Source organism: Zootoca vivipara, chromosome 7, assembly GCF_965207765.1.
Source record: "Zootoca vivipara chromosome 7, rZooViv2.hap1.1, whole genome shotgun sequence".
NCBI lineage: Eukaryota > Metazoa > Chordata > Lepidosauria > Squamata > Lacertidae > Zootoca > Zootoca vivipara.
In genome coordinates, this window is record NC_142590.1 from 49,498,021 (window position 1) to 49,525,191 (window position 27,171).

The window sequence follows — 27,171 nt, forward strand, 5'->3', positions numbered from 1 at the left end:
CAATGTGTCTTTCTCTTTTTCTCCACCAGGCCTAACCTATGATGAAGTAGTTAGCTTTGTGCCACCACCGCTTGATCAAGAGGAGATGGAGTCTTGAGAATCTATTTCTCTCTTTGTCCTATATCACTGTGAGGGGAAGGCCTTTTTCATAGGGATTCTCCACATATCATTCAAGTGCCTCTTGCCGTGAAGATTCTCCTTGGTGGAAGGGTTTTGTGTATAATTCGTGTGTGTGTGTGTGTGTGTGTGTGTGTGTGTGTTGAATGTGGGTGGGTGGGAGAGTATTTATACAGTAACTGTATAAATAATGCTGCATGTTCTCTTGTATTTTTGTATACAGCCTGGGACATGCTTCTGAAGACCTGTTTGTTTGCTCTTTAGCCTTTACAGTTGGTAACCAGCTTTCATCGCTTGTATGGCAAGGCAGATATTATGCAGGGAAGCTGAGATTTCAAATCCTCAGTAGCAATTCTTGCCATTAAATGGCTTTCCTATCAAGAAAAGGCTTAAGATGATGGAAGCTGAACTTTTACTTGAACTGTGCCCTCTGTTTTCTAAGATAAAAGAGGGTGAGGGATGTCTTTCCATTCCATGCCATGCAGCTGCTTTACACCCAGAGCCTCTTCCCAGTATTCTGTTCAGCAGGAAGGATGGGCCTATGAATGACTGGCTATCTGTTGGGAATATTTTGTCTGAACCAGTGTTAAAAAAAGTGTGTGCCTTAAATGACTGAGGAGAAATTGGAATCTGGGTTAGTGTTCTCTTAACAGTGGGATTCTGAGCTTGCTGCTTCCTAGGGTGTTGTGGGCCACAGAATACCCATGTATTACTGGCTGCTTTGGCCAGGATACAAATCTACCAAAAATAGGGTGCACCCCTCATTTTTGGTATCCTCTCTCTCTTCCCTGCCCAACTCTGAGCTGCCCAGCAGTAGCTCTGTCATGCTGCCTGTTCGTTTTGTATATCTTCTTAAGACAGAGTGTTTTGCATGTTGTAGCTGTGTGTGCATGTAGGCTTCTTTGTGATATCTGGAGGAGGCACTGGGTTGGTAATCAGCTAATAAATTACTGTATTCACTACCATGTTCAGAGCCATATATAATTGCAGCATCCATCTATTCTTGTTCAACTCATGGGTTGACATTTTGGGCACTTTTTGGATGAAAAGGGGCAAGTGAACATGCACCTTTCTTGGATCTTCCTTTTGTGGTTTTAAAAATGAGTTCATTTGTCAGTTTGTGTGTGCCTGAACACAAGATTCAGTTCACTGTATTCGTATATGATAGAAATCAAGTAATGATGAGATTGCCCTATTTAGGGACTAAGTTTGGGGGGGGGCATCACTTCAAGTATTTTGTGTTCATCAGGTATTCTGGGTATCTGAGGTCCTATTTTTAAAGTATTTTCTGAAATTTATATAATGCAGGTATCATGCATGGATTGTACGTCTGTCTCTGAAAGAGTGAAGCTTTGCAGTATTTTTGTTTTTCCTAATGGATCTTCTGGGATTTTAATGTATTTATCCCTTTTGTACAGAAAAGCCGCCAAAAAAGAAAAAGAAAAAAGATGGCATGTGGATAATAAAGCCATCAGTTCCTTCCTTTCTAGTGATCTCCCTTCAGGTCATACCCTCTGTAGAGAGGCTTCGGGTCTAGAGAGCAGTGCTGCTTCAAGCTTCTGGTTTGGAGGCCATCTTAAGACCAAACAAAGCCAGCTCCCTCTGCTGAACCTGCAGTCTGGGTATTCAGATGGAAATGTAGATATATTCTGTAAAACATAACAGGAAGATTATTTTTATCAGTCATTTTATGTGTAGATGCTACCGTGTGACTTTCATGCAGAAATTGTATAAAATGAATTTAAAAACTTATAGGTATTTGTGTGAGTGGGAATATCTCAGAAGTTGAGAGTCTATGTGGGAGCCCCTGTGGAGAGCACTCCCTGTCATTTAGTGTGGTGCTGTTCTACTGCCTCAGCTCTGGACAGAAAGTACATACATTAAAAGATCATTTCTGCAAATTTGTTTGTATCCAGGAACTTTGCTCTAACTGGTTATGCCATATAGGATATCACACAATGCCACTGGTTTAAAATAAACCTATTTTTCAAACTTAATGGACTGGCGGTGGTGGTTGTAAATTAATGTGTGTCTGTAATTAAGGTGACTCATTCATTGAGGCAATGGATATGATGCAGTAATGTCTTGCAGTTAATCATAGCACTATGTGTAAAAAGCAAGAAAAAAAAATCTTAACTGGCCACTGTGTGTTAGGTGGTGGTTGTGTTGCCTTTTAAATGCCCCCCCCAACCCAATTACTCTCTTGAATAAAATAATCAAACTAAGCCTGTTCAAATTTGTAAAGAGATACCAAAGACCAATTACTCATCATCACATTTCAATAATGTTACGACTGGACTCTTGAAAGCACAGACTGTAAGGAATGGTTTTTAAGGTACCCCTGGTTTGTATCCATTTGAGTTTGTCAACTCTGAAAATGAGCTTCATTTCTGAAGAAGCTGGAATTATATCTTCCATGCCCACACTGCAAGAAGCTGTGCTTGTAAAGTTATAAGTCATTCTTAATCCTTCACATTTTACTGACATGCATTCATTGTGCTGGAACAGATATATTTTAAATTATAAAAAGGTGGCGTATCTGATTAGTGTGAAATGCCATATTTTTCGCTCCATAAGACGCACCTGACCAAAAGACGCACCTAATTTTTAGAGGAGGAAAGGGGGAAAGCCCTGGGGTTTTTTGGGATCAGCTCAAAGTTGTGCAGCTTCTTTTGCAAATGGGAAAAGCTCCGTTTTGGGGGGGATCAGCTCACAGTTCTGCATCTTTTTCGCAAAGGGGGAAAGCTCCATTTTTGAGGATCAGCTCAAAGTTGCTAAGCTTACCTTGCAAAGGGGGGAAAAACTTTTTATGGGGTTCAACTAACAGTTCTGCATTTTCTTTAGGAAAGGAAAGGGAGCCATTTCTTCAGTTTCCAGACAGATAATCTAATCAGCCAGTCACATGTCGCAGCCTCCTCTGCAGAACATTCAACAATGGAGGCCTGGGCAAGGGGGTGGGGCCTGGAAGGGAACTAGCATCCCTTATCTCCCTCCCCATCTCTTGCAATCAGCTGCTGAGCGGGTTCCTTTCAACTCCCTCTTTCTCTCATGTTAGCCTTTAGCTCTTCCTAAAAAAAAAAAGCACAATCTGCTTTTCGCCCCTGGGCAATCCGGCTCCAGGGACCACACAATCACTCCATAAGACGCACAGACATTTCCTCTTACTTTTTTTGGGAGGGGGGAGTGCATATTATGGAGCGAAAAATACGGTAGGTAGTGAGTGGAAAGAACAGATCAGAGGAAATAACATCTGCCTGCACTTTCTTGTAAAGCTGGCTGAAATGTAAACTGGTGCCCGTAAAATATTCAGTTAGACCAGGATAATAGAGTGTGCTTCCTTTTGGGATAAGATGGTGGGAATCCCTTAGCTATAGAGCTGTTACTAAGCTGGAGTTGTCAGCGAGGTGGTTATCTTTACCTTTTGTATAATTGTTTCTACACACTTCTCCATCCAGGCAAGCAAGAGCATTCAGCATTCAGGGATAAATTATAGCCAGGTAAAAGGAGGATGCAAAACAGGGCTGATGGGTATGGTACCCCCAATACTACAGAGCAGATATGGGAAGCAGGCAGTGGGACTAGAAGATGGAAATCCTGTTCCACAAGCAGAAATCCTTGCGCTAAAGAGATGCTTCCATACTGCTGTAATGGATACAAGCCAGAGTGAAGTGTGGCTACTGAACACCTAAATCTCCGCAATACATTGAAAGTCAATGTGGCTGTAATTGTGATCACTTTTTAAAATTATCCTTTAAAGCATTTGCAAAGACCTCGAATATGCATACAAAAATACTGTGTTGTGAAGAGAGCCATATGTAATATGGCTAGGTCTTCAAAGTACTTCTACATTCTGTAGCAGAGCCCAGACAGAGTGAGATTTACCTGTCTGCTGGGGCATAATTTGTAGATACGCACTGTAATAGCACTCTCACAGCCTTCTAAAATGTTTGACGTACCCAGGCTAATTTGAGCACAAGGTGTCTCCCTGAGCAGAGGGATGAAAGCAGTTCACAAGCATGACAAACTTGTCCATAATCGCCATTCCCTGCATGAGCCTATTAGCCACAGATCCACATTTTTTCGCTGTGATCAACCCTCTGACCGCTCATAATGCATTCATTTATCCAGCTAATTACAAGCGCCTGCAATCAGCATGTGATGATGTGATCAAGGGAATGGGAATGGCTTGTGGTAAGTAACTCAAGTAATTACCCAACCATAGTAGACAAGCAGGGAGGCAACAAGCCAATCAGCTGGTTAGTTGTCCATCCAATTATGGTTATCATTTACCTGAAAAGAGGGAAGTCTCCCTCGGTCTCCATCCTACAGGGGAACTCCTAAAAGGTAAAACTAGAGCTGTGATCCACTGACCGGACTATCAAGTGAGCTATAGAATTGTTCCTGGATAACTGGTATAAATGAACTATGTTTGCAATCATCTCTCAGATCCCTCCTGTTTATCTACACATGACTGTTGGTGAAACTAATGATTAACTTTGTAAGCAGCTGTTAGTTGTGCCACAGGCAGGTGATTTGTCATCTTAGACCTACAAGTGGTTTTATTGCTAACCTATCTTTGTCCTGCTCCCCAGCCCGCCCACTGAAAGTCAACACTTCCTCATTGTATCAGGAAATGAGATCCATAACTTAACAAAGCTGCACACTGATCAGACAAAAGATATTTAAGAATATAAGAGCCCTGCTGGATCAAACCCTGAGTTCATCTAGGCCAGAGGTGGTGAATCTTTTTCAGTCTTCAAGCCATATTCACCATTGCTAACCCATACCTTTTCCAAGGGTGTAGATATATCCAAAAAGAATGTGACTGCCCAATACACTATCTAAAGTGCACACATTACCACTCGCCATGCACATGCATCTCTCTTTCTAAACACACACCAGTGTTTTGTTTTCTGGTGGTACTCATTGTTACACAGTACCGGCAACTTAAAAATGAAATGAAATCTTGGCTTCTAAATCGAGCGTGTGAGGAGGGTGTGCCTTTTCTCCCATGCCCATGGTGGCAAGCCCTTTGGCATTGCCAGCTCCAGCGGCGCTGCTCTGTCCTCCTCCCATGGTGGCACAGCTGTAGAAAGCTGCTGGGCTGCCACTGCACCCACCGCTGCTATTCAGCCAGCTCATCGGGAAGCAGGTGGGCAAGGTTCATGGAGGCAGTGGCAGCCTTGCAGGACTCTGGCTTCCTTAAAGGCCTTGCAGATGGCATTGAGGCGGAAGGCCACACCTCCTGGCAGCGAGGAGCCCAGCTCTGGGCGCTTGGCAAACATTCGCCCAAGGCCTAGCTTGCAACACAGCTTGCCCAGCAGCAGCTGCAGCCAGTCGACTGAGAAGGGTACTTCATTGTGAGTAACTGCACATTCCCCCCCCCCCCGAAACAAAGCACTGCATACAGGCCACATTTACATCTTAGCTACAGGCCACATGCCTCTCTTATTCTCTCACAAACACATTTCTCACGCACTCACCCTTCTCGACAGCAGTGGTGAACACTTGTCCAGATAATTCCCCATGCCACGCCACCAGCACTTTTCATCGAGAGCTGCAATAGTGGCAGCTTTGCCAAACCTTAGCCCAGCAGGAACTAGGAAGATAGCTCAGTGTTGCAGAATCACTTGACAATGAGAATACAGCAAGGAGCAGGCCAAGGACAGGGCTGTGGCTGCTGGCACCGTCACTAAAAATTATGGACTTGGTGGGGGACAATCACAACAACCCAAGCTCAACTGGTGTGTAATGCAATTTAGTTTGGTTTTTAAAAAGAAAAGAAAAAAAAGAAATGCCCGACCAATTTGCCAAATCCTAGTGGGTCTTGAATGGCCAAGCTAAGAACACTTGGTGGCTGGATATGGACAATGGGATGCAGATGAGCCACCCATGATATAGATTCACAGTGATGCCTCTAGAAAGACATGATGACAATCACCCCACACTATTGCTGCTACCCAACCATTTGAGAAGAGCATCACTTTCAAGGCAATAATTATCACCCCACCAAAAAAAATTTGTTTCTGAAACTTTTCATCTTAAAATGCAGGATATGGCCTTTTGGTTTTGTCTCTAAATGTTTGCAATGAGTTGGCCAACGTTTTCAATAGCATTTTGTGAAACGATAGCTCTAAGCTTCCTTTACACTTCCTTACCGATTGAAGGAAGCCATGGGATAGACAAGCCACGTGAATCTCTTTTCCCAGTCTGCATCAGTACTGGAACTATTTTGATCTGTTTTCATTTTTATATCTGGAACCAGTTTTAATTGTTATATATGTGTGCATAGAATCATAGAGTTGGAAGAGACCACAAGGGCCATCCAGTCCAATCCCCTGCCAAGCAGGAAACACCATCAAATCATTCTTGACATATGTATACCTGAAGGAGCGTCTCCACCTCTATCGTTCTGCCCGGACACTGATAGATTATTTTATAGATTATTTTATTTCATTTTTCTGTTGGAAGCCGCCCAGAGTGGCTGGGTAAACCCAGCCAGATGGGCGGGGTATAAATAATAAATTATTATTGTTATTATTATTGTTATTGTTATTATTAGTATATGCCGGATACTGTGGAGCATGTTCTCTTTCATTGTCCACAGCATGCTGCGTGAACGTGTGCTGTCCCCCCTTCTGGGTGCTCTGACACCGCAGCATGGTGTAAATGTTGGATTCTGCCTGTCTGACACTGGCCATAAGGTGACTGCGGGAGTAGCTGAGTTCTTGGCAGCAGTGCCTCAAGGAGTAGTTTAATTGGAAGAAATCTCAGATTTTATATATATATATACAATTAGTGTATGCAGTTTACTGTTGCCTCTTTGTATGCATTTTAAATACTTTTGTATGTGATTCTTTTTCTCACGGTTCTATTTGTAAAATGCCTAATAAAGGTTTGATAGTTATATATATATATATATATATATATATATATATATATATATATATATATATATATATATATGGCAGCTGGAATTTTGACGTCTGTTCTAAGATCTGATTATTCCTTTGCATCCATAATTTTCCAGCCAAGCACAAAGTCTAATCTACACCATGCCCTTCTCTAGCTCTTTCTCTCCCTCCCCTTTACCTTTTTTGGAAACTGGCAATCAGGGACACGAGAGAAGTATTTAATTGTAGCAGTTAAAAACCTAATAGCCAAAAATGGTGGTTGTCTTTGCTGCTGGCTACCTTTAAGGTAGAAAAGGTGAGTCCTCGGAAAGTACCGGGGAAGAGGTGTGTCTACTTTGAAACCTGATGCCTTCTTCCTGGGCTGGTGTGTGGGCAGAGGAGGAGGGAAATGTGGCTCACTGAGCACAACAGCAGACGAGACGGAAACCCACAGGTATTCCTTTTCCTAGAGGAGCTTTCAAGGTGGGGAGATCCCGGAATTGGCTCTGAATCTCCTCTTGGGGGCCCTGAGCACTGGAGGGTTCCACTCCAGACACACAGGAGATGAGCTTCCCCAGGAGAAGAGGCTTCTACAAGCAAGAAATCAACAAGACCGTCTGGGAGCTTCCTAGGAGATATACTTCTCTCAGCCAGGTGGGCTCTGGAGCTTATGGCTCTGTCTGGTGAGTGGCTTTTTTATGGATCCCAGGGCCCTGGGCAGGTGGTGGCAGGGGGTGGGGTGGCGTGGGAGAGAGAGAGAGAGAGAGAGACTGGGGTACAGGACACTGGAAGCCTGGATTCTTGGGAGGAGTCAAGAGGAGGTCCTTCACTCCTCCATTATGGAGTGAAAGCGATTTGCATTTTGGTAAAGGTGCCTTGCTTCCTTCCGTCAACTCATTCCAAGTGTCAGCAGATCAGCTCTCATGAGCTAGACGTGTGGGGAAGGCTCCTTAATGTTCCATTGCTTCACTTCCTGCAAGGCCCCTTGTTGTTAATATTTCAGCCATTTCATGCCTTGGTTCATAAAGCACCAGCGCAAACTGAGAGTTTCCACACCAGAGGGAGATGTTTCAGATATGGCAGGTACAGACAGGCATCTAGACTGCCAGCAGCTTTGCCAGTAGAGATGCATAGCCAATGACCGAGGCTGGTCCAAAGACATTTTGCTGCCTGAGGGGAAACAGCAAATGGTGCCCACTTACCCATCCTGCACCACCGTCAAGGTGCAGAAGTAGACCAATATAGTCAACCAAATGTAATCTACATCAGCCTGTACAGCGACTGGTTGTTCTCCAGATACTTTGGACAGCAACACACATGCTGCCTAGTGGCTAGGAATGATGGGAGTTGTAGTCCAAAAGTGCTAGAGGGAATCCAGTTATCAAAGGCTGATCTACGTTGCTAGGCCACTCACCTCGAATTCTTATATGACCAAAAATATGCCACCCATTCCAAATACCAAAGAACTGAGACAGGGCCAAAACGACCAACTAAAATGGAATAGTAGGCGAAATTATTTGACTATGTAGAATTGGCAAAGGTGACAGGGAAAATTAGGAACCAGAGAAACCAAAAGTTTACCATAGCAAAGAATGGGATATAAACAGATTATATTTAAAAGAACATTGTTCACATATGAAATCTTTGACATGCTTTGATTAACTTCTGCAATGTCATATGCTACAAAGATTATAGATAATTTATGATAAGTTAAATGTGATACAATATGCAGTCAACAAGGAAACGAAGGACCTATGCAGAGGAAGACGGATGTCTCAGTGTATGGAAGAACTTTATTTTATATGTAACATTTTCTTTGTATTTGATTTTTTGTTGTTGTTCTTTTTGTGGTGAATGGATGCAATATTTAAAACCAATAAATATTAAATGGGGGGCGAGGAGAGACAGGGCAGAAACTGAATATTTGTTTCAGGGCACAGGATTAGATAAATATATGGAGGATAAAGTCACCGGTGGCTACTAACCTTTATGGCTACTGTATGTTCTACATCCACTGACAGAGGCATCTTGCTGGCTACTGTGAGAACATCATGCAGGATGAGATGAGCCACTAGCTTGATGCAGTAGGCTTGTCTTACATTCTTATGTATATGCTTATGTATGTTCATGTGTATGTATATGAATATATATATATATATATTATTAGTTTATGCATGTATTTTTGAGCTGCTGCCCTTCACCATTTGGCATTTGAGGCAGCTGCCTCACTTTGCCTAATGGTAGGGAGCATATTAAAAACCATGCCCGACAATTAGAATACAGGCATTTTATGACGATTTACCCCCAGAACTTTGAGCAGGACAGAACTTGCAGTCAGTAAAGAATGGTGTAAAGTCAGACTCTTTCCATGTTACTTATTTAAAAGGGGGGCACATAAGATAGCCAGAGCATATAGAAAAACATAAAGTAAATACAGTGGTACCTCGGATTACAAACTTAATATGTTCCGGAGGTCCGTTCTTAATCTGAAACCTTTCTTAACCTGAGGCGCGCTTTCGCTAATGCGACCTCCCACTGCTGCTGCACCGCTGGCGTGCGATTTCCGTTCTCATCCTTGGGCAAAGTTTGTAACCCGAGTTACTACTTCCAGGTTAGCGGAGTTTGTAACCCGAAGCATTTGTAACCCGAGGTGCCACTGTACATGTTTGGAAATATGCATTGTGCAGGTGGCTTCAAGCCAAGCGTGCCTCCCATAACCTGGAATGGGTCCTGAGACATAAATCCTTCCATTAAATGTTTAATCCTTGCTGGATCCAGGACCCCAATAATCACAAGGGACTCGGACATCATGCAGGCTAACCCCAAACTCACAACAATACTGTTGCCATCTCAGCAAATTGGGGGAGGTTTTTATTTTATTTTAAATTGACTGAAAGGTTTTTGGCTCTAAAATAAAATAAGATTAGTCTGCTGGACCAGGCCATTCCAAACCCAATGGCCCATGTAGCCCAGCATCCTGTTGTCACAGTGGCTGACCAGATGCATGTGGGGAAACCACATGCAGGACCAAACACAAGAGCACTCTCTCAAAGCAGCTGGTATCCAAAGGCATAATGACTTTGACAGCAGAGGCAGAACATGTTTAAAATATCAGAGCAGGCTGCTGAAAGGGACAGATTTCTTGGAGCTCAGCCGCTGCTACAACTTCCTAGAGCCCAAGAATGCCTGCAAAGGGCAGCCATCCTTTTATCACGTATACTCATCAAGTGGAATGAATTTGTGTGTGGTATTTTTGCATTTCTGCTGTGCTGGTTAATAAGCAGGCTATAACCAAGGGTGGATTCATAGTACAGTATTTACATAACGATAGCAATTGCCACATGATAACCCAGTTAAACGTGTGCTGACTTGCTCTGAGCAATGTCTGGTGCGATATGTTGCAGGCACAGGACAATTCTACAGGCAGAGTCCTATGGCTGCATACCATTAAAAAAGTGTTGAACGTATACACTCATATTGCTTATAGGTAATTGTCTGTGTTGATTTTAAAAAAAGAGAGAAAGCTATTAAATCGTTGTCTTAGACCAGGCATCCCCAAACTGCGGCCCTCCCGATGTTTTGGCCTACAACTCCCAGCATCCCTAGCTAACAGGACCAGTGGTCAGGGATGATGGGAATTGTAGTCCAAAACATCTGGAGGGCTGAAGTTTGGGGATGCCTGTCTTAGACCTTTGGATTGCTGAGTACAAAATGGATGAGTCCCAAGTAGCATTCCTACTGTGAGAGCTGGGCAATCCAAATTGAATGAAATAGCACAACTCCCATGCCACCTTATTCTGGAGAGACACCCCCCCCCAATCCTGTACCTTTTGGGGAACTGACTGCTAGCAGAGGAAAGGGAGAAACCTGCAGCAACAAAATTCACCTCTCCTCTTATGCTGTTTATGGAGGCATCAACTGGATCAAAAGCCACCCCAAAGGTTTCCTTAGTATTCACAGTGTAACCTGATGTCTACTCAGAAGTAAGTGCTATTGAAATCAATGAGGTTTACTCCCAGGAAAGTGGTTATGGAACTGTAGCCTCAACCAAGTGACTTTACTCCAGCACTTAGCTGCAAGATTGCAAAAAGTATCACATCAGCCCTCAGTAATGGTTTATTAAATGAAGAATGAGTTTATTGCATGGGATAGAGCATGACTGGCTCATTGGCTGATTGAATCCTTCCTGCATTTGGGGGACAATAATTAGTTGACATGGAACATTGTTGGTATATCTCTTTCCCCCATACCCATTCACATATTGCTTTGTTAAAAACAACAACAACACTTTTCAGTCTTTTTCTTAAAATTGTATCCCAACCTTTCCACTGATAGATTCCCAAGATAGTTAATGATAATAGATGATGATTGTGATAAATAAAGATACAGAATAACAACAAAAACATTAGAACCAGATCAGAGGACACAAACACTTCAATAAAAATGCACATACAATGTGCACATGAACTTTCAGAGACAAAGATGTGTTACTTTGTTATATTAAAAAACAGAAAAAGTGTCCCATGGTATCTTACACACCAGCAGATTTATTGTGACATAAGCTTTTGAGATGCATGAAATGTTATCCTCAGCTGACAGATACAGGCACACAATCCTAAACCCACTTTATAGAGATTGGGAAGAAAATTGATGTGGTTTGCATAATACTTATGCAACAATACTCAAAGCTGAAATGCAGCTGTTCTTCAAAATTCACACTTCTGCAAATTTTAGAGTGCGATCGTCTAACCAAAGAAAGTGTACAAAAATGCATGTATTAGTGAAAATAACATAAAATATGTACTAGAGAAAATTGCTTGCATAAATGTGTGTGATAGTGGTAATGGCTTACAAAAATGTGTTTATTATGAGAAATGTCCACTAAATTGCTGGTGAATTTTTGTGAGGACAAAATTTCAGACTAATGCCGAATTGAAGAAATGAACTAAAGTTAAGTCTGGGAAAATGAGAAACCAGTACTGATGGATTTGCCCATCCATACTTTCAAGTAAACATGCAGAAGCTCTCATAGTACTCCAACTTCATATTCTTCTGGATTTCTCCTGCCTTATTTGCCACAGCTCAGCAATAGATAAGAAGACAGGGGAGAAAGTGGCGATCAAGAAGCTCTGCCGCCCATTCCAGTCTGAGATCTTTGCCAAGCGAGCATATCGTGAACTCACACTGCTGAAGCACATGCAGCATGAGAATGTGAGTAACTCCTTCCCTTTGCTTGCTTACACACAGTTGTCTATGTCTTTCATGCACAGCCCTGGATGGGAGATGGAATTTAATATCGCAATCTATCTCCACCCAAGTTTTGGTAGTCAAAACAAAATCTGACCAAGTATGCAGTGTCAGAATTTGCATGCCCATCAGATTTTTTTAGCCACATTCACCCCATGCTTGTAAAGCAGTATCATGCTGCTTTAAACAGTCATGGCTTCCCCAAAAGAATTTTGGGAGCTATAGTTTCTCTAGGATGCTGAGAGTTGTTAGGAGACCTCTATTCCCCACAGGAGCTACAATTCTCAGAATGCTTTAACCATCAATCTGTCTTCACAGGGAACTCTGGATGCCCACAAGTTCTTCATCCCTGTATTAAACTTTGCTGCTGTACTAACCACATTACTAATTGGCAAAATCTTCATGCAGAGGGGTGGAGAAACCGATATGCCCTAGTCCTTATAGACAATGTAGAGGATGAGGGTAAAAGAGCAAGAGCTGACGATAGGTGACATCTAATAAATCTCCACCCCTGAGCCCTTTTTTCCTGCTTCTCTTCCACATGTCTGATGCACTTAGTTCAAGTGAGCAAATGCACTCTTCTTCAGATCTGCTTAGGGTCTCTAGTACAGTCGTACCTTGGTTGATTAATGCCTTAGTAGTCGAACGTTTGGGCTCCTGAACACTGCAAACCCGGAAGTGAGTGTTCTGGTTTGTGAACATTCTTTTGGAAGCCGAAGGTCCGGTGGGATTTCCACAGCTTCTGATTGGCTGCAGGAAGCTCCTGCAGCCAATCAGTAGCCGCGCCTTGGAAGTCAAACGTTTTGGAAGTCGAACGGACTTCCGCAATGGATTCCATTTGGCTTCCAAGATACGACTGCATAGCAAATGAAGAGGACAGGGAAATTGCAACATCCTACTTCTGGATTGCACACAATGCAGAGATGAAAATCTGCTTTCCTGGTGGGGGGCAGGATGCAAGTTCATACTCTGTTCCCCAAAATGGTAAACATTGGCAATCAGCTATGCTGGTGATACTCTAATAATGTGAGTAACTCCTGTTTTCTCAGCTTCAGGAAAGTTTCGGTTGTTGGGCATGGTCCAATCCCTTTTGCAGGTTTTATTCTAGCATCTGAAAATACACATTCTTTACTATTCCTGGCATTAGTCCCTAGATTTGGGACTTGCATGAATACTGTACAGCATATAGTATAACATCTAGGTTTCCACCCAATGCTTGAACTGCCATTGAACCATGGCTTTGCTTCTGGTGGGGCACAGAACTGCTCTTCTACAGTGTGTCCTTAATAACATTAAATTCTGTGTTCCCTTTTACTGCAGGTCATTGGGTTACTTGATGTCTTCACTTCAGCTATGACCTTTGATGGATTCCAAGACTTGTAAGTTTGTACTTCCTTCCATAAAATGCTACAAAGTTCTACTGTAGGATTTGCTTCTGGTACAATGTGTTAGTCCGTTGCCCGGTACTACAAAAATCAGCTGAATTCAGCCTGATTCCATTCCTCCTGACGCCTGATTCCATTCCTCCTGACGCCAGTGACTGAATCTAAACCATTGCTTGTGTATACTCTGAAAAGAAGCCAGTATGTACTGATTAGCTTAATTTCCACAGTCCATATACAAGTTGCAGAATTCAGCTTTTCCTGGGCACAGAATTTTATTTCTTCATTGCTGTTTTCATTTATTTAAAAGCATATATAAACCACATAATGTTTTAAAAATCTTAAAGTAGTATTAAAAATAGAATATGTGGCACTCCTGTCTTTGTCACTGTGATCAATGTTGCCATTTCTGATCCTGAAATAGGGGATAGTTCTCAGAAATGCAGGGTCTTAGTGTGTCAGTGACAGTCTTTCTTTGAGATTCAGTTTTACTGTCTTATAGCTACCTGGTGATGCCATACATGCGGACAGATTTACAAAAGATAATGGGACATCAGTTCAGTGAAGAGAAGATCCAGTATCTAACCTACCAGGTGTTGAAAGGGTTGAAGGTAAGGGTATGGAAAAAACTCAGAGTAGGAATTTGTTCCTGCTGAATTTTCCTTCATGTCTCTCTTCTGGCCTAAAAAGTAGATTCTGATGTACTGCACAAACTAACTTCTAAGTTCCTACATTTATAAAATGAATGCCTCTACAAGTCTCCTCGTTATAAGAGTTCACAAGCCTTCAGTCTCCCCATGTTCTAGCTGATAACTTAGCAAGTGGAATAAGGTACATGGGTTATTGATTTTTTAGGACATAGAGGTTAGTAGTATGTGTGATTATAAGAGGCTTTGTGGAAGTCTAGTATATAGCAGCTGAGTTTCTTAGCTCACTATTTCTGTTGGGTACAAACTATGCAGACTGCTTTGATTTTTCTCAGAGCCACTGGGGGCAATTTAATTCCCATCCAAATTGTAAGTCAGCGATGAAAAACTTGTGGCCCTCCAAATGTTGCTGGACTACAACTCCCACCATTCCAGACTCTAATCGTGTTGGTTAAGGCTGATGTCCAAATAACCTATGGAGACTGATTGGTTGGCCATCACTGTTATAAGAGTACAACAAGGGACATTTTCCATTACGCAAGATCCTGACAGATGATTGACTGCTGGGGGTTGGGTGGGAAAATACTTGTTCACAAATGACCAAACATATGTTTGTGTGTTTTCTCTTTTTTAATTGCAGTATATTCATTCCGCTGGAATCATTCACAGGGTATGTGTCCCTTAACTTTCTTTAAAGCTGTTTCTCTTACAGCTTACAGTGCATTCTCCTGCACATGATACCTTTTCTGCCCTCTACCTTTTCAAATTCTCGTTTGATGTATGTTCTTGCTCAAAACACCAGCGAGTCCCTATTCATATGCCAAAGAATAATCAAATGATACCTAATGATATCTGCCTGCCTCTACCAGGGACATTATCCTCTGTCCCTAGAAGCGTCTTAAAAAGGTAAAGGTATTCCTGACCATTAGGTCTAGTCGTGAACGACTCTGGGGTTGCATGCTCATCTCGCTCTATAGGCTGAGGGAGCCGGCGTTTGTCCGCAGACAGCTTCCAGGTCATGTGGCCAGCATAACTAAGCCGCTTCTGGTGAACCAGAGCAGTGCAGGGAAATGCCATTTATCTTCCCACCGGAGTGGTACCTATTTATCTACAGTCATACCTCGGTTTACGATCGCTGCAGTTTGCAATCCGGTTTGCAACCGCCACGGACCCAGAAGTGCTTACATCCGGGTTCTGTGGCGCACGGGTGCACAGAAGCGATCTGCGCAGCTCGCGTGTGCGCAGAAGCGCTCTATCGGCACTTTGTGCACGCGCAGAAGAGGTGCTCCATTTATGACCTGCTTGGGAGGTGACCGGCTCCCTGGAACCAATTGAGGTCATAAACGGAGGTACCGCTGTACTTGCACTTTGTGCTTTCGAACTGCTAGGTGGGCAGGAGCTGGGATCGAACAATGGAAGCTCACTCCGTCGCAGGGATTCGAACCACCAACCTTCTGTTCGGCAAGCCCAAGGCTCAGTGGTTTAGAACACAGCACCACCCGCATCCCTTAGAAGCCTCTTAGCTATGTGGAAAAAACAATTGCTGGTTCTGCCCCAGCAGTGTGTTGCAATAAACCCAGAGCCAATACCATTATCCAGCCTGGTCACATTTGACCTGCCACTATTCTGCCTTAGGGTGGCCTCAGGGATCGCTTCAGTCCATACATCCCTGCCAGGCAACTGCACTCCTCAGATGGGGCATTACTAAGTGTACCACATGCCCCAGAGCTGAGCTTTGCTTGTTCTAGAAATTGGGCCTTTAGTGTTGCAGCTCCAGCTCACTGGAATCAGTTGCCAGCCCAGATTAGACAGACACTTAGCTTCATGACATTTAGGCACCTGCTGAGGTCACTGTTGTTTTCCCTGAGGTGTGACCCAGTCATTTATGGAATATTAATTGCACACCTGTCGGAATGATTTTATTGTTTTGCCTTGATGGCTTCAGGCTGTGAAGTGTTTTGCACATTTGTAAAAGAAATAAAAGAGAAGGCCAGGTTCCTCCACCTTTATCAGAGCTGTGGAGAAGAGGAAACCTCAGGAGGTGTGGCTTGTTGTTTAAGCTCCTCCCACTGTGCAACCTGAAGCAGGTTGCTCGCTTCGCCCTGCTGTGTTGCCGGGTGGAATTTTACTGCTGCTTAGCTGCACTTTATTCAACTCTTACCTCACATACTCCAAGGGCAGGTCCTGGACGCAGAGCTGTGAGGCCCTCTAGCTCCTCCCTCAAAAAATATTTCTGAAACTGCCTGAGGAAAATACATTGCACATCACCTGAAAATACATCACTATGCAGAGCCTCTTCCACACCCTGACGCTAGCTTTCAACACAGAAAGTTTTTTGAAGGGAACCTCTCAAAATGTAGAGAAAAGGTAGGCCTAAATTAGAGGGAGGGAGAGCATTCTGTCACATTAAGCAAGGCTAGATACCTGTCTAGTTTTAAGTGTAGAACAGAATCTTTTACCTCCCCCAAACCACAAAAGTACCTATGTGTCCCACATCTGGGGAGCATTTACTGAGAACATTAATAAGAGAATGTAGGGACAGGTTTTTCATCCTTGAAAAAAGGCGAGACAGATATTTTTCGTTATTAAATTCTACATCTATTTTCAAGGGTTAAATAGGTTTTTTTACAGCACAATCCTTTCCATGCCTACTCAGAGCAGAGTGGGACTAACTTCTAGGTCAGTGCATACAGGCTTGCAGCCTTATAGAACAAACTTATACTCACATTTGGCAAGAGACCAGATATATGCTTCCACCATACGGTAGAACAGCTGCTATATCCAAAGGGTGCTCAACATGGGAAGAGAGTGGGGAAAGACACAACACAGAAAATATGGAAAGGGATGTAAAGTGATTTACAGGTTTCCATAGAACATGAAAAATGGAACAACAAACTTCCTTTTAAATCTGTGTCAGCTCATATGTAAGAAAACTCTCTAAAGCTAACATTATGCTGCTACCTGACCCCAGTAAAGTTAATAGAATTGACTCTTCCATCTCAAATGTGGCCAAAAGAAGGACTTATTTCTTATAAGGTGGTCCTGTTCAGAGATCTATCTTTTTTGGACATAAGCCTTCAATAAAACTGGAGCGATAACACGACAATCACTATACCCTTTCCCACAAATTAGCCTCATTAAATATTTTTGATGATTCAATGAGAAATTTTTTTGCCCAGAGACCTGATAATCTTACTATCAACAGCAGCTACATTAACATGAACAAAATAATTGGAAAAAAGTCCCATTTGAATTTATTGGAAGTTTGTTGCCAAGAAATCTGGTCAACTGCTTTGATGGAAAAATTAACGCGTAAAATGAAAGCATTAAGAAAAGCAAAAGAGTCAAGAGAAATGTGGTATTGTTTAATTGAATTTGCTTCTAGCAAAAAAAACCAGCAACCCTAATTTACTCCACCTTGAACTCATGGTAAAATATGGATAACTGACCTTGGCTGATGGTATTTTCTTCTTTCAGTCTGATTTTCTTCTTCTTTAGCTTTCCCTTCTTTGCTGCTGTTGTCCTGATGGTAACTTTACACTGTGCTCTTGACCTTGCATCAATTGTATGGTAACTTATCCACAATCTGTTATTGCGGCATTACTTTTGTTAGCCTATAAAGCACAATGTATACACTTTTGAAAAAGAACCTCAGGAGGAAACTGGATACACAATAAGTATAGCTGCTGTGTTCGCATTCACATTCAGCTGCGAGAAGTCATATCTCTTTTTTCATAACCACAATTAGAGATGGGTTGGGGCAGTTGGGTCTATTTACTTTTCACAACCTGACATTTCCCATGTTATTATCGGTTTTGTCGCTTATCTGAAAAAGCTGTTGCTATTGTAAACGGAAACATTTATATCTTGATTTTTGAAAGTGCCTAATTCATTGATTTTGATTTAAAGACAAGGGATGCCACTAGCATGCCTGGAAACTCTGCCTGAGCCCAAAAATCAAGAGTCATGCCAATAGGAATACCCACATGTGGCATGGATTGGGGGGAGGTGTTTGCAAATCTGCATGTGCCAAGCTGGGGGGGCGGCGGCGGGTGTCTGTCATATTGACTTGCAGGCTTATTTCCTGGCCTTTCTGTGTTTTGCAGGATCTGAAGCCTGGTAATTTGGCAGTCAATGAAGATTGTGAACTAAAGGTAGGAATACTTTTCAATAGTAAGAGGAATGTAGCATGTAAGATTGGTTTGATGGTGCTTTTTCTGAATCAGCAACCACGTCAAATGTGTGGTTAGTTGGAAGTACATCTGATTGATTTCAGTGGAATTTACCCCAAAGATTACATAAAATTGCAAGTTAAATAGAGACCCAACTTTGAATATCTGTTTATGTATGCTGCTGAATTTGAAGAGGTTCAGAGTGCAAATCCAGGGAAATTCTGGTGTAGTTTATTTATATTCAATCTTTATTGGTTTATAATCAACATAGATATACAAAGAAAACTTAGAAAAAGGAAAAAGGAAAGGAAACACACACACACACACACACACACACACACACACAAAAACACAGCACATCACTTACAGATAAAATAATAAAGAAGAAAATACTACAGTACATTGCGAATACACAAAAATATTTTAGCCCCCAGTTTTAGAGTCGCACAATGGCACCTATAATTATTCTCTGTCATCAGTACTGTCTTTCACTGACCAATGGCTTTGGGATGGTAACAGGGACTGACTGACCATCATCCATGCCCCTGATTCATATCAGTTAGGTTCGAAAACCATTTGGAATATGGATATTGACTCAGCAGGATTCTTGAGAAATGTATTTGATCTGGTTTTATGCTGCCAGCTTAAAAAGGAAATTCTGTTAGTTCTTATGTGTGATGGGGAAGATGTTTGTTATCAATAGGACTGCATTGCTTCTAGTGCAGACAGAGCTTTGTGTCCAAGTGATACTGCAGGGTGTTCTGGTGATGCAGAAAAGTCCTAGAAAGAATCATAGAATCATAGAGTTGGAAGAGACCACAGGGGCCATCCAGTCCAACCCCCTGCCAAGCAGGAAACACCATCAAAGCATTCTTGACATATGGCTGTCAAGCCTCTGCTTAAAGACCTCCAAAGAAGGAGACTCCAAAGGAAGAAGTCTTCCCTTTCCTGAAGGGTGGCGAGTCTGTTCTGTGGTTCCTTCATTATATCTCACCATATATATTTTTTGTGTGTGTGTGCTATAGATCTTGGACTTTGGCTTGGCAAGGCACACAGACTCTGAGATGACTGGCTATGTTGTGACCCGCTGGTACAGAGCACCAGAAGTGATCCTGAACTGGATGCATTACAATCAGACGGGTGGGTGAAATTATTTCCTTGTTCAACTGCTGGGGGAACTTTTCTCATTAGAACGTGCGTGTTCTTAGGTGGCTTTTCATGCTCTTAAGATTTCAGTCATAATAATGCCACCTGATAAACAAGTACAATATAATTCCCTTATACCTCCTCCCAAGGGCGTACCCACCACGGGGCAAGTTAGGGCAGCTGCCCTACTCTAGAAGCAGGGCTGGTGGGCAGAGGCGGAGCCCAGCCCAGCGGAGCGCGAGTTCGGCGTTCCCGCCCACTGCGCCGCGCTCCCTGGTTCCCCGCCGCGCTTGGCCTTGCCTGAGGGCGCGCCGGGGAACCAGGGAGCGCGGCGCGGTGGGCGGGAACACCGAACTCACGCTCCGCTGGGCTGGGCTCCACCTCCGCCCACCAGCCCTGCTTCTAGGGAGGGGCACAGCCCGGCGAAGCGCGAGTTCGCTGTTCCCGCCCACTTTGTGGCCCCTCCCCTTCCGTGCCTTGGCCCCTCCCCTTGCCCCCCCCCCTAGTTTTGATCCTGGGTATGCCCATGCCTCCTCCCAGTGCTTTTCTATAAAAAAAATGTTTAGGGGGTACTCTCATTTTGCCTCAAGAAAATCACCATTTTATAGTTCGAATCAGGAAAAATAAATACAGTAAATGGACAAAAGGCTGCCATCAGGGGTAGCAACGGAACTAATGATTCACCGTGCTAGAGAAGAAACTAATTTTTTAAAAAATTGTTTCTTCCCCCGTTAGATTCACAAAATGTTTAGGGGTATGCATATCCCCGCATACCCACGGGGGGGGGGGGGGAAAGCACTGCCTCCTCTGGTTCAAAGATGCACCTGTTTAAAATGTGTACAACCCTATATTACATTGTGAACCGCCCTGAGACCTGCGGGCATAGGGCAGTATACAAATTTAATAAATAAAATAATAAATAATACCGTACATCTTTACTTAGAAGTCAGCCCCACTCTGTCCAGTGGTGTAAATGTGCGTAGGATTGCAGCTTGAACTGATTTTCTCCCCATGAGCTAGTGTTCTGGACCTGGAAGAGGGCAGAACAAGAGTGGAGCACGCCATAAAAAGGCCGTGGCGGAGAGAGGCGGGTTCTGGACCTGGAAGAGGGCAGAACAAGAGTGGAGCACGCCATAAAAAGGCCGTGGCGGAGAGAGGCGGGTTTATGCGTGCAGGGTCCAGGAATGCAAGCCCTGCACAACTCAGGGGTTGACTGTGTGCTGCTCTCTGGTACGCAGGTGTCATGCACATGTATTCTCAGAGAAGCTAACGAGAGTTAGTAGCATCTTAGCCTCAGTTCTGGCACATAAGCACAGGTCTTTCTGATGAAGCTGCTATCCCTATTAGAAAAAGCTTGTGCTGCATTCATGTGCACTAGTCGTTGTCTGCAATCGTCCCTGCACACACTCCACTATCTCCTTCAAGAGAGAGGAAGTGAAAATATTCAGTAAGACCCCAGAGGAGGAATAGGACATGCAGTGGTACCTCATGTTGCGAACGGGATCCGTTCCGGCGGCCCGTTCGCAACATGAAAAGGCCACAACATGAAGTGCCGCATCTGCATGACACAATGCGGCGCTTCTGTGCATGTGCAAAGCGTGATTTAGAGCAGGTTACGGATACGCCGAACCCGGAAGTAACCTGTTCCAGGACTTCCGGGTTCGGCGCGTCTGTAACCTGAAAAGACGCAACATGAAGCGGACGTATCATGAGGTATGACGGTACAAAACATTGTTGCAGGGAATTATTTATTTTAAACCCTTGTTTAACTCACCTCTCTGACCTCCGGAGGTGGTTGATGGCTTACCAAATAATAAAACAAGAGCAACGCAGCAAAATCCTAAGCAGGGCAGCTCTAAACACACTTGCTTGTTACAAAGTGAGGAAAGAAAGCCTCTTTCTCCTCGCTGGCTTCCAAATGCAGCATTCTCAGTCTCCTCCTCCTGTGTTTCTTCTCCTCAACAGTGGACATCTGGTCTGTTGGCTGTATCATGGCAGAAATGTTGACTGGGAAAACTCTGTTTAAGGGTAAAGACTGTATCCTTCTCTAACTATGACCTGTAGGGGTGGGGGTTGGCAGCGGGGGGTGGTTGGGTTATATGTGTTTGTTGAGGGTGTGATGGAGGCATGCGCAAAGCGCCGATAGAACGCTTCTGCGCATGCGCGAGCTGCACAGATTGCTTCTGCGCACCCGCGCACCGCAGAACCCGGAGTAAGCACTTCCGGGTCCGCGGCGGTCCCAAACCAATCGATCGCAAACCGCAGCGATTGTAAACAGAGGTATGACTGTACTCTCATTGAGTTCAGTCAGGCTTACAATGCGTAGAGCATTGTAATATAAGTTGTGTGCTATTACTGTTATTGTTGGTGTCACTGTAAGCAGCCCAAAGTAGCCATTGTACAAAAGATAATATAAAAATGCACAATAATGCGGGGGTGGGGTGGGGAGAATGGAATTGGATATTTCAGATATAAGTTGAGGCTCTGAAACTCAACTTATTACCCAAAGGTTGTAGATTGTAGCCACCGTTACCACTATGAATCAGTAAACGGGAAAGTCTCACCATCTCTTAATCTAGCAAAGATAAAATCAGGGTGGTGGAGGTGAACCTCTATGGAGAAAGAACAAAATAGAAACACATTAATAAATAGATATATAAATGTAACTTGTGCAGGTGCTTTGACACTTACGTTCCAATGTTTGAGCCTTTGTTTTAATAAGCCTTAACTTAGCCTGCCAGATTTAGATCAGCTGACTCAGATCTTGAAAGTGACAGGAAGCCCTGGAGAAGAATTTGTGCAAAAGCTGGAAGACAAAGCGGTAAGAAAATTGCATCAGATGCTTCACTCACTTTTGTGTTTGGCCTCACCCACTATTGGCATATGGTCCCCAGAATGTGGGGCTTGCTCTGTTTCACCCCCATGTGGACTGGATTTTGTGCTTTCAGAGATGCAAAGGGACTTACAGGAGACACTTGCAAAGACTAAAATGCTGTATTGGAAGATATCTGTACCTGTTTGGGATGCAGTGAAATGTAGATCTTGAAACAAAGATTGGCAACCAAAACTCCTTGGGCTAATCATTTGCTGTGTAACTTAGAACACATTGTATTTCTGTACTTAAGTTTACCTAACAGTGCAGTCCTTTACATCTTTATTCAGAGTCTCACAACGTACAGTGTGGCTTACTCCCTTGTAAGCATGTTTAGAATTGCGCCAAATTACTTGTTTGAAGAAGAGAAAGATAAACAGGCGATTATTACATAAAGGGAGCTGCTGGAATTAGGAGCAAAATAGAGGTGGCATTAATAACTGGTAGAATTATTACTGTGTCCTATTTACAGATATGTGGGCCATTGTAAACTACTGCTCAAGTTAAAAGCTGACTGCATGTGTGAGTCTTTGGTTCCCCAACAATAAATAAACTATTTAATATTGCTCCTTACACTTTCCGGTTGTGGGGCATTTGTATGCCTGTCTGAAAGTCTTGTTTCTTTTAGGCAAAAAGCTACATCCAGACGCTTCCCAAGATCCCTAAAATGGATTTATCTCTCCTTTTCCCCAAAGCTAATCCTTTGGGTAAGTAGATACATTTTCCCTGATTTCATAGAACCTGCATTTAGGGAAGGTTTTAATATTTGATGAATCATTGTATTTTAATATTCTGCTGGAATATTATTATTATTATTATTATTATTATTATTATTATTATTATTATTATTATATACTTCACTTTTAGTTAGGCTGGCCGAGCAAACATTTTTTTACAATAGAGGCAATGGAACTCTGCAGTGTCTTCCAGGGAGCTGGAGTAATCACTATTTTCTGTACTGTTTTGATGATGATGACAAATGAAGGGGGGGGGGAAATCCCTTAAAATAGGGTTTTCGGATGCCAAGGACGACAGGGCTCTGGCAATTTCAAAAGTTGTGTTGGATGGGAAAGTTCAGCAGCCTGTCCATGTCATGCAAGCTACACCTTAAAGATGCAGGTTAGCGATTATTCCAAATTGCTCTGTGCGACAAAGGCATTTTTTTTTGTATTCCTGTCATGATTTGGGGGCAGGAATTTACTAACAGGCCCTGCCAGCACAATGACTTTCACTAGCGTTGCAGGGCTTCCCTCCTTGCCTACCCACTGCCATTGACTATGGGGTGGCATCATGAGAACTCCTGGAACCAGAGGCAGACCACCTGGGGGACGGGGCTAGCTGCCTGCAGGGGGCGGGGCAAGCATCCCAGGGGGGCAGCACAGCGATGTCACTCCCCCTCAGGGATGACACCCGGGGCGGGCCACACCCACCGCACCCCGCTTCCTCTGCTACTGCCTGCAATAGCATGTGGGAGAGAAGAGGGCAGGTCGTTCCATCAGGCAACCAGAAATGCTTGCACTAATAGAGCAGTCTGCTTAGCACCGCATTGAATTCTTCCCATAAAATCAAGACAAGGAAATATTTGTGTACGTAGCTGTGAACTGAAGCTTTTGAGCTCTAGAAGAGATGTGCGTGAATCGTCCTTGTTGAATTCCCTCCACTCCTTCCATGTAGGTTGCAGATGAGAAGCAGCACTGCACTTCCAAAACGGGCTGAGAAGTAAAACTGAGAAGGAAACTGTCTTGACAGATTGGTTAACATTTGGGTTTCCTGCCTTCCTGTTTTCCAAGCCTAGTGTAGTTTAGCTGTCTTTTTCTGCATGCGGTTTACCTCTTTTCTGCACAATTTGAGATGAGTGAGGCTGAAAGGGAATTTCAAATGTGAAATAACTCCTTGCTGTTATGTTTTGAATAGTTACCTTAATTCTCCCCACTGGTTACGTCTCCCCACTCCCCACCCCCATTATACAACACTCCCCAGATATGTGATCACATGGGGAAACGTCACACATGATCCATCCAGTGGATCACAGATATAGTCAGCAGAAGAGTTGGGGGAGAAATTGATTCTGCTTGCATTTAGAGGCAAACCTACATAATCCTCACTTTCCAAAACAATACACTAACTGAAACACGGCAATTTGTAAATACTCACACTTCTCCAAATTTTGAGTGACTGTGGACCAGTCACTGCCTCTCAGCCTCACAGCGTTGGAGATAAATAAATCACCCCACTTCACCTAAATTAAATATGGAGTAAAATGCAAGCATGATTTTTGGGGGTAGGGGTTGTTTGAGCCAAACTACTTGGTGATGCTGTAAATCTCAGAATGGTCGGGGGCGGGGAACTGATGTAATTTCATCACTGAAACTAAGTATGTCTGGGACTGTGCAATACTTTGAAGAAGAGAAGACTGAGAGCAGATACGATAGGCAAGTTGTCATATCTGAAGGGCTGTCACATGGAAGTGGGAGCAAGCTTGTTTTTTTCTAATCTGGGGTAGGACCTGAACCAAGGGGTTCAAATTACAAGAAATGCGAATCTGAATGTAAGAGTAGTTCAACAGTGGAACAGAAGGTGGTGGACTTCCCTTCACTGGAAGCTTTTAAGCAGAGGTTGGGTGGCCCTCAGTCAGGGATTCTTTAGCTGTGGACTAGTTGACTTTACAATTCTGGAGTCTATGGATGGGCTACCTCTTTTGGAATATGCATTTTCTCTCCTTTCAGTGATGTATGGGACCGCCATCTTCTGCGCTACTTCAATATAATAATGAAAACCATTTTTGGATCTGTCTGATGAGCTGATGCAGTCAACCTATGGGAAAGTGCCTCAGAGGCCAAGCATCCCTTTAGGTTTTTGGCACATTACTCTCTCAGGTTCATCTTAGTCTTAAGCATCATTGCCCTGATTTACCTAGCCCCGTTTCCCTCCTTTCTTGCAGCAGTGGACTTGCTCGACAAAATGCTGCAGCTGGATGTGGAAAAGCGTCTGACGGCTACCCAAGCTCTGGCTCACGCTTACTTTGAGCCATTCAGAGACATCGAGGAAGAGACAGAGGCGCAGCACTCCTATGATGACTCCACAGAGGGCGAAAAGCTTTCGATCAATGAATGGAGAAGTAAGTTTAGCTTGATAGCTTTGCAACCATGAGTGCAAGAAGTCTCTTGGGGAAAGGTAGGCACCTTCTCCACCCTCACATGCTATTTGAAGTCATCTGGCTGCCATGGAAGACCAGCAAGCCACTCTCCCCCATTTATTTCACTTCCGCCTTTCAACAGGCCTCTGACTCCTTAAGAGGAACCTCAGGAGTTTCTGGTTAGCTTCAGACCCAGGTAGCAATGACAGCCAACTGCATCTCCTCATCACTGTGAGGCAGAATTCATCTCATCCACCCTTTCGTCCTAAGGCTGTAGTATGAGGAATCAGCTTGGCATGAGGGTGGTCCTTGGGCTGTTGTGTCCAAAGGACACAGTCAAAATCCAAGTTCCAAATTAGAAAGGGAAGACGGAAAGAAAAGGCAAGTAGCAGGAAATAAACAGCCTAGCCAGACGAAAGAATATAAAAAAAGGCATTGTTTAGACGAGTCTGACTCTTCGTGACCCATGGACCAGAGCACACCAGGCACGCCTGTCTTCCACTGCCTCCCGTAGTTTGGTCAGACTCATGTTGGCAGCTTCAAGAACACTATCCAACCATCTTGTCCTCTGTCGTCGCCTTCTCCTAGTGCCCTCCATCTTTCCCAACATCAGGGTCTTTTCCAGGGAGTCTTCTCTTCTCATGAGGTGGCCAAAAAGGCATTACAGGCCATAAACAGCATGGGTCTCTCATATACATCAGACAATAGTTTTCTACAGCATCCTGTTGAACTTTAAAATTATTTGAGCCAGGACATGGGGGGTGCTGGCCATGGGGAGCTGGATATGCCTGGCATAGTGTTTTCAGCATGTAGGTCAGAAAACTGGAAAACATCCAACAGGATTACAGCCTTAATGAATTTGCTATGCCGAACATGCCTGACTCCATTCACCTATGCGTTTATGCCTTTTCACAACACTCAAATGAATTTTCCCCCCTGTGCTTAAGCAGAATTTTGAAATTCATAATTCCACGTGTTCTCAGGCCTCAAGATTTCTGAAAATTCTCCATTATAGAGTCTTGTATACATCTGAGTTCCTTTTAGTCACCTTTCCCTGAGAATCACTGAGTTTTATGTTGTAAAGTAATGACCAAGTAACCATTAAAATGTTCGATGTACACAGATCGATTGCAAATGCAAACATGTCTTTTGCTTCTCTTTCAAGGACATATTTACAATGATATACTGACATTCAGTCCAATCGTACGGAAGGACTCCAAGAGGAGAAGCGGTATGACATTGTAAGCTCTGTCCTGTCTGATGCTGAGATACCTTTCCGATGAGAAAATGTACATCAATATTTTGACCCCAATAAAGAACAAATGTTATTCAGCATGGGAAAGTATGCAGACGTAGAACACAAGGACAATGAGTGTATAAGGGGAGTTCCAGCTTAGCCGGAAGGCCAAAACTGCACCAGGAACATCTTTCAGTGCCAAAAATTAATATGCTTCTCATTAATGCTCTTTGTGATAAATTGTGAGTTGCACATTTCTTTCTTTTCTTATGCATTCTGTAACTGGTTCTTCACTTGATTAAAAAGGCACCCGTGGATTCCA

General features: G+C 43.4%; 2 protein-coding genes across 3 annotated transcripts in view; both read left to right on the forward strand.

Annotated features, from left to right (window-relative positions):
- Window positions 1–2,114, forward strand: part of MAPK14 (mitogen-activated protein kinase 14) — a 31,248-nt gene extending 29,134 nt beyond the window's left edge. For both annotated transcript variants that reach the window (XM_035121263.3, XM_035121261.3), the window contains exon 12: window positions 30–2,114. In XM_035121263.3, the coding sequence (XP_034977154.1) occupies window positions 30–97 (68 nt within the window). In that variant the 3' untranslated portion in view covers window positions 98–2,114. The remainder of the gene's footprint in view (window positions 1–29) is intronic.
- Window positions 2,115–7,399: 5,285 nt separating this feature from the next.
- Window positions 7,400–27,171, forward strand: MAPK13 (mitogen-activated protein kinase 13). The gene is made up of 12 exons (XM_035122976.3): window positions 7,400–7,693; window positions 12,092–12,221; window positions 13,578–13,636; window positions 14,142–14,250; window positions 14,927–14,956; window positions 18,393–18,440; window positions 19,484–19,598; window positions 21,570–21,641; window positions 22,346–22,425; window positions 23,105–23,183; window positions 25,418–25,594; window positions 26,778–27,171. The coding sequence occupies exons 1-12, from the start codon at window positions 7,575–7,577 to the stop codon at window positions 26,855–26,857; spliced, it is 1,098 nt and encodes a 365-aa protein (XP_034978867.1). The 5' UTR covers window positions 7,400–7,574; the 3' UTR covers window positions 26,858–27,171.

What these genes read in the sequence shown, in the direction of transcription:
- MAPK13 (XM_035122976.3), top strand. Translation starts at nt 7,575, where the DNA reads ATGAGCTTCCCCAGGAGAAGAGGCTTCTACAAGCAAGAAATCAACAAG. An exon ending in GGAGCTTATGGCTCTGTCTG is followed by an intron (nt 7,694 to 12,091) that starts GTGAGTGGCTTT and finishes TATTTGCCACAG; the next exon opens with CTCAGCAATAGATAAGAAGA. An exon ending in AAAAGCTGGAAGACAAAGCG is followed by an intron (nt 22,426 to 23,104) that starts GTAAGAAAATTG and finishes TGTTTCTTTTAG; the next exon opens with GCAAAAAGCTACATCCAGAC.